General features: G+C 40.0%; 1 protein-coding gene across 1 annotated transcript in view; it reads left to right on the forward strand.

The window, feature by feature from the left end:
- LOC126100290 (40S ribosomal protein S4) overlaps positions 1–4519 on the forward strand; it is a 34943-nt gene extending 30424 nt beyond the window's left edge. Inside the window, exon 6 of the mRNA XM_049910897.1 lies at positions 4333–4519. Coding sequence (XP_049766854.1) covers positions 4333–4462 — 130 coding nt within the window. The 3' untranslated portion in view covers positions 4463–4519. The remainder of the gene's footprint in view (positions 1–4332) is intronic.
- Positions 4520–12381: the final 7862 nt, after the last annotated feature.

Raw genomic sequence — 12381 nt, forward strand, 5'->3', positions numbered from 1 at the left:
TGAATAGGAAAATATGAATGCGGGTAAGCTACTACAAACAGCATAGTGAATGCATTATTGTGGCCAAGATAGATACGAAGCCCACACCTACTACAGTAGTACAAGTTTATATGCCAACTAGCTCTGCAGATGACGAAGAGATTGAAGAAATGTATGATGAAATAAAAGAAATTATTCAGATAGTGAAGGGAGACGAAAATTTAATAGTCATGGGTGACTGGAATTCGAGTGTAGGAAAAGGGAGAGAAGGAAACGTAGTAGGTGAATATGGATTGGGGCTAAGAAATGAAAGAGGAAGCCGCCTGATAGAATTTTGCACAGAGCACAACTTAATCATAGCTAACACTTGGTTTAAGAATCACGATAGAAGGTTGTATACATGGAAGAACCCTGGAGATACTAAAAGGTATCAGATAGATTATATAATGGTAAGACAGAGATTTAGGAACCAGGTTTTAAATTGTAAGACATTTCCAGGGGCAGATGTGGACTCTGACCACAATCTATTGGTTATGACCTGTAGATTAAAACTGAAGAAACTGCAAAAAGGTGGGAATTTAAGGAGATGGGACCTGGATAAACTGGAAGAACCAGAGGTTGTACAGAGTTTCAGGGAGAGCATAAGGGAACAATTGACAGGAATGAGGGAAAGAAGTACAGTAGAAGAAGAATGGGTAGCTTTGAGGGATGAAGTAGTGAAGGCAGCAGAGGATCAAGTAGGTAAAAAGAAGAGGGCTAGTAGAAATCCTTGGGTAACAGAAGAAATATTGAATTTAATTGATGAAAGGAGAAAATATAAAAATGCAGTAAATGAAGCAGGCAGAAAGGAATACAAACGTCTCAAAAATGAGATCGACAGGAAGTGCAAAATGGCTAAGCAGGGATGGCTAGAGGACAAATGTAAGGATGTAGAGGCTTATCTCACTAGGGGTAAGATAGACACTGCCTACAGGAAAATTAAAGAGACCTTTGGAGATAAGAGAACCACTTGTATGAATATCAAGAGCTCAGATGGAAACCCAGTTCTAAGCAAAGAAGGGAAAGCAGAAAGGTGGAAGGAGTATATAGAGGGTCTACACAAGAGCGATGCACTTGAGGACAATATTATGGAAATGGAAGAGGGTGTAGATGAAGATGAAATGGGAGATATGATACTGCGTGAAGAGTTTGACAGAGCACTGAAAGACCTAAGTCAAAACAAGGCCCCCGGAGTAGACAACATTCCAGTGGAACTACTGACGGCCTTGGGAGAGCCAGTCCTGACAAAACTCTACCACCTGGTGAGCAAGATGTATGAAACAGGTGAAATACCCTCAGACTTCAAGAAGAATATAATAATTCCAATCCCAAAGAAAGCAGGTGTTGACAGATGTGAAAATTACTGAACAATCAGTTTAATAAGCCACAACTGCAAAGTACTAACACGAATTCTTTACAGACGAATGGAAAAACTAGTAGAAGCTGACCTCGGGGAAGATCAGTTTGGATTCCGTAGAAATACTGGAACACGTGAGGCAATACTGACCTTACGACTTATCTTAGAAGAAAGATTAAGGAAAGGCAAACCTACGTTTCTAGCATATGTAGACTTAGAGAAAGCTTTTGACAATGTTGACTGGAATACTCTTTCAAATTCTAAAGGTGGCAGGGGTAAAATACAGGGAGTGAAAGGCTATTTACAACTTGTACAGAAACCAGATGGCAGTTATAAGAGTTGAGGGACATGAAAGGGAAGCAGTGGTTGGGAAGGGAGTAAGACAGGGTTGTAGCCTCTCCCCGATGTTATTCAATCTCTATATTGAGCAAGCAGTAAAGGAAACAAAAGAAAAATTTGGAGTAGGTATTAAAATCCATGGAGAAGAAATAAAAACTTTGAGGTTCGCCGATGACATTGTAATTCTGTCAGAGACAGCAAAGGACTTGGAAGAGCAGTTGAACGGAATGGATGGTGTCTTGAAGGGAGGATATAAGATGAACATCAACAAAAGCAAAACGAGGATAATGGAATGTAGTCAAATTAAGTCGGGTGATGCTGAAGGTATTAGTTTAGGAAATGAGACACTTAAAGTAGTAAAGGAGTTTTGCTATTTGGGGAGCAAAATAACTGATGATGGTAGAAGTAGAGAGGATATAAAATGTAGACTGGCAATGGCAAGGAAAGCATTTCTGAAGAAGAGAAATTTGTTAACATTGAGTATAGAGTTGTCAGGAAGTCATTTCTGAAAGTATTTGTATGGAGTGTAGCCATGTATGGAAGTGAAACGTGGACGGTAAATAGTTTCGACAAGAAGAGAATAGAAGCTTTTGAAATGTGGTGCTACAGAAGAATGCTGAAGATTAGATGGGTAGATCATATAACTAATGAGGAAGTATTGAATAGGATTGGGGAGAAGAGAAGTTTGTGGCACAACTTGACCAGAAGAAGGGATCGGTTGGTAGGACATGTTCTGAGGCATCAAGGGATCACCAATTTAGTATTGGAGGGCAGCGTGGAGGGTAAAAATCATAGGGGGAGACCAAGAGATGAATACACTAAGCAGATTCAGAAGGATGTAGGTTGCAGTAGGTACTGGGAGATGAAGAAGCTTGCACAGGATAGAGTAGAATGGAGAGCTGCATCAAACCAGTCTCATGACTGAAGACCTCAACAACAACAACAACAATTTAATGTGGAGGGAATGTAGTGGAACAGAATAGTGTAAGTGAATCTTTTTAAAGGGCAGGGCTAAATTATTTCCTGGTAGAGTTACAGCTAATGATCAGAAAAATCTCCGTACCTGAACTGTCAGAATAACTGACAGTTAACCAGATACAGTGAAACTCCCAAAATTTTGCAATGCTACTGAGAGCTGCACTTGAAGTATTGAGTTGTGTGCAGCATATAAATGACCAATATTTACTATGGGTGCATTGATGCCTGCTGAGAGGAATGAGGGAACGGTAAGAGGAATTGCCCTGTATGCATGCACACAACTATAGTAGTGTGCAAAAGACCTCTGATAACTGCTAACAGTGCTGAAACTACCACCTGTGAAGTGCAGACAGCAGCAGGTGAAAAAGAGCTAGAACTGTAACACCACTAAACATGTTTTGTAGAGGCACATACAAAATTGCATGAAGCAGTTGGTTGAGGTAGGTGTATGAAGCAGCCGCATGAAATCTGCTACAGCTATTGGGCATCTTTTTTTTGAGGACTCTACTATAATAAAGTCATTCCAGCAGCTGTCTACTTATTACTGTGCTAATGAACCAGTGTTGGTAGTTCAGGCTACAGATTTGGTGCCCGATAACACTCCTGCGACCTGCTGCAATTTTCCCGGCATTTTATAGTACCTCTGAAATGCCTTGTTTTAAAGGTGCGATCACTTGAGTGGCAAGAGGCAGTTACTGAAAGTATTGATGATATTTCTTCAGTATAGTTCTTGTACCCATAAAAAAGTAAAAATCTCTTGATGTGGTGGCTGCCTTGGGATGTAGTTTCCACAAGTCATTTGCTGAAGTAACATCTTCACCAAACATGTTGGCCACTCATCATCTTCCTGTCCAGATCCTGATAACCTGAAGATGATGTGACTTACCAAACGAAAGCGCTGGCATGTTGATAGACACACAAACATACATATAAAATTCAAGCTTTCGCAACCAACGGTTGCTTCATCAGGAAAGAGGGAAGGAGAGGAAAAGACGAAAGGATGTGGGTTTTAAGGGGGAGGGTAAGGAGTCATTCCAATCCCAGGAGCGGAAAGACTTACCTTAGGGGGGAAAAAGGGACAGGTGTATACACACACACACACACACACACACACACACACACACAAGCAGACAGTCTGACTTCTTCAAACCATTTTTCTCGTGTATTTAAATTGTGGCTCGTGATGTTGAGTATCCCACATCGGTCAGTTTTCAACTCATTCTGAGAACTAGGGTATTCTGTCAGCTGGTGGTCTATTAATCCAAAATTCTCTGCTATGCCTTGTTTTTTGAGGTGGTGTTGCTCCAAAGCTCTTTCTTGAATACGTTGTTCCATTGAAGCTAGATTTATTAATTCAGTTGCGCTTCAGCTTTTATTTCTGGAGGAAGTGTTACTCACTGAGAAAAGGTACTGCCTTCAGAGGTTAGTAATTCTGCTGGGTGTATCAGTCAATTGTAAAATTATTAAACTGGAAGACATCTTTTAATGTTCTAATGTCATAGTCACACATATGTAATGTAATTTTTTCTTAAACAAACTAAAACTGTTGCATCTTTGTGAATAAATGTGAAAAACAGTGGTGTGTAAATATAATTATCTTTTCAAATATGTCATAGTAACAGCCAACTTAATTGTTTCAGGTTGAATAATGTATTCATCATTGGAAAGGCAACCAAGCCATATGTCTCATTGCCTAGAGGCAAGGGAGTGAAACTGAGTATTGCAGAAGAACGTGATAAGAGACTAGCTGCAAAGGCAGCATCTGGATAATGTAATAGTTCTGTGGAAAATGCTGTTTAATTAATAAAAATCCATCAGAAAAAAGTTGTTTTTTGTAGCTTGTAGTTCATCACATATTTCACTTCCTCAGGTATTCCAGTGAAATGAGTTCTAAGAGAATTGTTTTTGTGACAAATTCCATTTAATTATCTGTTAATAGAAACCAAAATCCGAATTTCACTTACCGTATTTACTCGAATCTAAGCTGCACTTTTTCCCCAGTTTTTGTGATCCAAAAAACTGCCTGCGGCTTACAATGGAGTGCAAAGTAAGCGGATGTTCTGAAAAATGTTGGTAGATGCCGCCAGAACTAACTTCTGCCGTCGAATATACAGGGTGTTTCAAAAATGACCGGTATATTTGAAACGGCAATAAAAACTAAACGAGCAGCGATAGAAATACACCGTTTGTTGCAATATGCTTGGGACTACAGTACATTTTCAGGTGGACAAACTTTCGAAATTACAGTAGTTACAATTTTCAACAACAGATGGCGCTGCAAGTGATGTGAAAGATATAGAAGACAACGCAGTCTGTGGATGCGCCATTCTGTACGTCGTCTTTATGCTGTAAGCGTGTGCTGTTCACAACGTGCAAGTGTGCTGTAGACAACATGGTTTATTCCTTAGAACAGAGGATTTTTCTGGTGTTGGAATTCCACCGCCTAGAACACAGTGTTGTTGCAACAAGACGAAGTTTTCAACGGAGGTTTAATGTAACCAAAGGACCGAAAAGCGATACAATAAAGGATCTGTTTGAAAAATTTCAACGGACTGGGAACGTGACGGATGAACGTGCTGGAAAGGTAGGGCGACCGCGTACGGCAACCACAGAGGGCAACGCGCAGCTAGTGCAGCAGGAGATCCGACAGCGGCCTCGGGTTTCCGTTCGCCGTGTTGCAGCTGCGGTCCAAATGACGCCAATGTCCACGTATCGTCTCATGCGCCAGAGTTTACACCTCTATCCATACAAAATTCAAACGCGGAAACCCCTCAGCGCCGCTACCATTGCTGCACGAGAGACATTCGCTAACGATATAGTGCACAGGATTGATGATGGCGATATGCATGTGGGCAGCATTTGGTTTACTGACGAAGCTTATTTTTACCTGGACGGCTTCGTCAATAAATAGAACTGGCGCATATGGGGAACCGAAAAGCCCCATGTTGCAGTCCCATCGTCCCTGCATCCTCAAAAAGTACTGGTCTGGGCCGCCATTTCTTCCAAAGGAATCATTGGCCCATTTTTCAGATCCGAAACGATTACTGCATCACGCTATCAGGACATTCTTCGTGAATTTGTTTCGGTACAAACTGCCTTAGACGACACTGCGAACACCTCGTGGTTTATGCAAGATGGTGCCCGGCCACATCGCACGGCCGACGTCTTTAATTTCCTGAATGAATATTTCGGTGATCGTGTGATTGCTTTGGGCTATCCGAAACACATAGGAGGCGGCGTGGATTGGCCTCCCTATTCGCCAAACATGAACCCCTGTGACTTCTTTCTGTGGGGACACTTGAAAGACCAGGTGTACCGCCAGAATCCAGAAACAATTGAACAGCCGAAGCAGTACATCTCATCTGCATGTGAAGCCATTCCGCCAGACACGTTGTCAAAGGTTTCGGGTAATTTCATTCAGAGACTACGCCATATTACTGCTACGCATGGTGGATATGTGGAAAATATCGTACTATAGAGTTTCCCAGACCGCAGCGCCATCTGATGTTGAAAATTGTAACTACTGTAATTTCGAAAGTTTGTCTGCCTGAAAATGTACTGTTGTCCCAAGCATATTGCAACAAACGGTGTATTTCTATCGCTGCTCGTTTAGTTTTTATTGCCGTTACAAATATACCGGTCATTTTTGAAACACCCTGTATGTAGTGCTACACAAGCATGCTTTGCAGGCACAAAGATAAATACTGGCGCCAAAACCTGTTCGTCAGTAAATAAATTTAAAAAAAAAAGGTGGAAGACGAGCGTTTTTTTCTCCGCCCTGATTTTCGACCAGTGCATTCTCATACATTATCCAACAAAGTAAATGCAAATACCATATTGTTCATCTTCGAATGTAGCAGCATTTCAATGTACTACGAAAATCTGACTGGCAAGAACGGGATTTTTGTCAATATGGCCAACTCTATGTTCTGAATTGTGAACCACATGCAGTATTCTCTTCACCATAAGAATAATATGAATATAAACATTTTGCCATGTATTCTTTCGTGTTTGCTGCTACCTCATTTAAATCCTGTCTGCCTAATAAACTACGAAACTAGAGAGAACAACAACAAACGCTGAAGAATATAATATTATGTCTTGCTTATATTCGTATTATTCTTATGCCTAATAGTGATAGTCAGAAATGAAGCATGGCAATTGACTAGATTTTTAAATCTAAGATGACTAATTTCTGTGCAGAATGTAATGTACTAAAGAGGTGTCTGCAAAGATTTTCAAACGGAGAAAAATTTTTGCTTAATTCTCATTCAGAACATCATCTATCATATGCAGTCTATTGTTTGGTTCTTGTTGATCATTATCAAAGAAAGCAGCAGTGTAAGTAACAACAAATAGTCTCTTGCATTGTTTCGCTAATGAGATGATTACTCTTTCTTTTTAAATTGTAAGTGGCGGTAGCATGCACAAAAGCAAGCCATGCCATGCGCGGTGACAGGCCGTAAACACTCATTACCAGAATGTGACAAACAATGCATGATAGTACAGTACTGCATTTTCAGCTTAGAGTGACATAAACACCTATAACAAAGAGAATGGCACTTATCAGATCAAAGAAAAACAAGCAATCATTTCAAACCAGACGAAGCACGTGAAAATGGAAGGGCACCTGTATAAATACGGACGGACGGCGCCTGATGCATAGCAATGGCTACCTGGTAAAGCTTAACTGCTAAGTTTATAACCAAACTACTGTAGCTGTATCATCATTCATTCAACCTAATTGTCTCATATTACAATCGACCAACTTTGTTTGGATTTGGAGGTGCGGCCTAAAACTTTTCTCTTCCCTTGAATTTCGAGTCTCAAATTTCAGGTGCGGCTTAGGTTCTGGAAATTTTTTCCCCCTTGTTTTCAAGTCTCATTATTCAGGTGCGGCTTAGATTCGAGTGTGGCTAAGATTTGAGTAAATACGGTATTGTGATTCACCCTGGCTGATAACAGCCCAGCCTGTATTTGGCTGTGATATAACAAGTCTTTGACCTGGCAGCTGGCAGCAAAATACATGATGACAAATATTAAACCCAAAATATTACGATGAATATTTAAATTCTCAATAACAGCATCTTTGGGATCAGTGGTACCTTTTCCCTGTGAATCATGAAAGATCTTTACAGCTGATCAACAAATTCTTTATCATATTCATGCCAAATTTTATATGAAAGAACATAAATTGCAGTTATCAGTCAACTTGAAGACACATCCCAATCTTTACATACACTGGCACAACTGATGCACTAAACTTCACGGAATCAAATGGTGACATCCTGGAATCAACAACAGGTACCAAACTATGATACATAACCTCAGCACTGTCAGTGTAATAATGGTACTGGAACAGTCGGAAGCTTCACAACCAAATATCTCAGTAAAGTGTGACTTTTCTGTAGCACTTAAAGTGCATGGTTAACAAATGCATACAAAAGCAAATGACAACCCATACTTAACACTAATTTTAACAAATGGGAACGAACGAGAAGGAAGCGTGGCTCGGCAGGCCCCCTCTCTTATACAAGAGACCAGCAAACTCACAACTTTTAACAAGGGCAATGACTTGTGCATGTCAGGAAACACTTAACACAACCCAGAACAATATCAGCATGACATAAGATACAGGAAAAAACTGTGCCATATGACCCTTAATGACTGACATAGACCTCTTGCGGCCTCAGCTGATCACCATGCTGTCCCACTCTTGCCCTCTCCACAAGACAGCTTAACCAGGGTGTCTACGACCCGGGACAACCGGGAGATCTGGGAAAAACTCAGTAATTTTTTCATCTGGGAGAAAACTGAATTTATTTGAATTCCAGGAATTTTTCATTGTTTTTGTACTCAGTTAAAATTACAAAAATTTAAGAACCAAGAACAAAGGATATTACTGTATCCTGCTACTGCAGAATAATACTGCAGCAATAAAACATGAACGACAGAAAAAACTGAAATAAAACTTAAATTGCAAAGGAAATAGACCATATACAGCAACAAAACAGTTCTCATACAAGCGTCTGCCAGCAGCAAAATGTGTTCTTTCGACAAATTCTGAACATTACCTGCATGGGGTTCCATATTCAAGACGTACCTGTCAACTGCATTGGACATCATGGGTATAAGGATGCCATACTTGCCCAGTTCATCCTTCATAAATACTTTGAAGGGGCAGCGCCCTCTAAACAAGCTGAGCATCTCCAAAATGGTGAGGTGGACCCATGGTTTATACAGTAGTGTAAACCTATCATTCACTTTGTTGAAAACATCACGGATTGCTGTGGACTTGTCTGCTTCCCTTCTTAGCTGGCAGGTACTTCTGTCATCAAACCTTATGATTGCAATAAGTTCCTTGAAACATTCTCTTGCCATAATACCCTTGTAAATTGGCCGACCCATTAGGTCTGACCAAAGATCATGTACACTGACAGAATTGTCCTTATTTGCCTCCATAAGTATCAGGATTCCTACAAAAGCATACAATTCTTTCTCATTAGTCAAAGTAACATTTCACCTAACTGCCTCTTCATTTGAATGTTTTACTATAACATCCATGATGTCAGGCGTAAGAAGTAACTTCAAGGCTACTCGAGGTGAATGGCAAACACCAGTTGGAGTTACTCCTGCCTGCTCTCTTACTATATTAGCAACAGACCTCCGAGTAATTCTAGGCTGTGTGGTTACGTACCTTCATCCAGACTTGGTCACAATAACATCCTGATGGTCACTGCCTGAAGCTGCACTATCTTCATCTTCTCTAACATCCACATCACTTTCCAGTTCTGAATCATACTCCATAACGCCATCCTCATATTCACTTTCACTCCCCGAGTCAGAATCTTCAACTAAAATTTCATTCAGAACTCGTTCTAAAGACAAGTCACGTATTCGTTTAGTCATTTCTAAGTCTGGGTGTGAACAGTAGGGAACTGCACTAACTCACTGCAAGTTTACAAGATAAATAACAGCTGACATCAACAATCACTTCCTCTGAAAGTAATCCGATTGTTGTGAATATCAAGAATACCAGCAAACGAGAAACTAACTTGCATTGTTGTAGAGATGAGAAATATGAAATACTACTAAGGGCAATTTTCTATACCATGGAAGCCTAAGGGGGGAGGGGGGGTTGTTGGACCCATAATAAGTTTTTCTTTCAAAGCAGGAATTTTCTATAAAATATATTGACACTAATGTTTCATAAAATAGCCAACAAATAATAACTCAAAGGGAATATGTAGTATGAAAGCTACTTGGGCAAAAGCAGGGGACATAAATAAAATTGTGGGTTCAACGAACCCCCTCTTAGGTGTCCTAGGGTTAAGATCAAATAACATGTCTTTAAATTCCTCGGACACGTATGTTTAATGTATCAGACTCTTCAGAAAGATTTGCACTACAAAATGAAAATATTTTTGAAAACTCGATTTTTTTTTTTTAAATTTTTGACGTCCTATCTCAAACGCTCAAGGGATGCCACTATCTACTATTGCCCTGGTTTGGAAATATCGTAGATACAGGTCTGATGCCCAGAGCAGTCTGCGTTATAATAGGGAAGTGGGTAGTCTACATGTGACCCGTGTTTACATTTAGTGATTTTGCAGTTTCCTCTTTGTCTACTGCACTCACGTCAAATGAAAACAAAATTGATTTCTTTGGCTGGGAGCTATCATGTGAATTAAAATACATTCACATAATTACAGAAGGCTAAAATATGTTATTAGTTTCAGATTTTATTTTCTTTCCACCTTTCTGACAGTCGAGCCTTAAATGCCATGCAGAACAATGAAATAATTTTTATCGGTTTGCTGAAGAAATTTTCTTTTATTAATCTTTTCTGCTGAGGCAGTCAATATATTTGAAACAAAGAGTTTAATTTCAAACTATTGGCTAGTTTCAACTGTCCGGTGCATTTCCAGTGTACGTTTTCATCTTCTAGCACGTATGGCAGTGTGCCATAACAAAGAACCAGACATGAGATGACAAAGTACTGGTACCCAAGGAAATTGACATCCCGAAACCACATTGGAAAGCTTAATATCAGTTTGATGCCTACTTCACTGGGACTCAATCAGCTCTTTCATGATGAGCCATGTAGAAGAATTTATAGTCCAGAAGATCACACTTTTATGTTGTTAAAATATTTACTGGCACATTTGTGTGATATATCTTAAAATGTAATACATGCATAGAAGACCAACATTATATGTGAAAGCTTATCTTCTCTTGCAGCGTATTGGCCTTAGAGATCAATATTATATGGTTTAAATGGCTCTGAGCACTATGGCATCTGTGGTCATCAGTCCCCTAGAACTTAGAACTACTTAAACCTAACTAACCTAAGGACAGCACACAACACCCAGTCATCACAATATTATATGTGAAAGCTTTGTTTGTCTTGTAGCAACATTATATATATTAATTTAAACCATTAACTTTTCGTGTTCGTGTGTTCACGGTGCTTAAGAGATGTTGCTATTGGCTGACTACACACGTGACATGAGCTATGACTGGCTTACAAATATGCATCGCAATCTCGATTTCAGTGCTTCAGAAAGTAACATGCGGTGTTCAGCGGAATTCGTAATACGAAAATATGCAGTGTACATGTTACTGCACATCAAACATCTTTCCAAAAGGTGTTTTTTTTTCCCCCGAGTTTCGTTTTCTAAAGTGCCGGGAAATTCTACGTCCATGTATAAAACCATAACCATTCAAAGGATTGAAAAGTTACACAGTTCCGAGAGAAAATATACTGTCAATTAACAGGGAAAAACTATGTTTCCACACGGGAGGAAATGTATTTTTAACCAGGAAATCCAGGAGAAATCTGGGAATTTTTTTTTCCTTGTCTGCGTATACACCCTGTTAACATTTCTTGCTGGTGACTCCAGTGCCCTTATTCAGTAAACAGAATCAAGGTAATGAGGGGCCAACAGCCAAAGCATTTTGCTTCACACATCCATGTAGATGCTGTCCTTGTGCGACACCAAGAAGTGACAAACAAACAGCTTGCATTCAGTGTGGTCAGCTTAGGCCTGTCCTCTGTTCTCAGCAGTCACAACTTCAGTACACAGGTTTTCTGCCGTGTAAGGCACCCTTGTAGACCATGTGCTTCTTTCCCTGGTTGTGCAGACCAGTAACGGAGAGTACACAAGTCAACACTGCTTCTGTTCCACTTTGGTCAGAGTGCCTTAGCAGGATGTATATGCTACGGGAAATCCAGGAAAAACCCAGGGATTTTTTCATCCAGGAGAAAAACCTTGGAATTTTTTAGAATTCTGAGAATTTTTCATTGTTATTGACTTACTTTAAATTTTTGTAATTTTGACTGGTAAGAACTAATACACAGCAAAATGTCAAAGGCCTTAGGACAAAGACTATTTAATACTTAATAACAATTAACTGCTGCTGACGAGTGTGACGTCACAACTGTTTACATTTAAGTTCGTTTTATCTGTTGCCCGTGGGCTCCCGTGCATGCGCGGTGGATTTGCATATGGGTAGTACCTCCTCCAGGTTCTGGGTACTTTACATGTGGCTGTTAGCTGTATCAGCAGTAGCAACAAGCATCCATATGCTATCTGGAAAATTTTTTCTGGTGTGCCCAGACTGTCAGATAGCTAATTGCGAGCAGTACTCTGGGTTGTAGTGGGGAGGGGATTAGTCTCCATGTAAGC

The sequence above is a fragment of the Schistocerca cancellata genome, chromosome 9 (genome assembly GCF_023864275.1).
Source record: "Schistocerca cancellata isolate TAMUIC-IGC-003103 chromosome 9, iqSchCanc2.1, whole genome shotgun sequence".
NCBI lineage: Eukaryota > Metazoa > Arthropoda > Insecta > Orthoptera > Acrididae > Schistocerca > Schistocerca cancellata.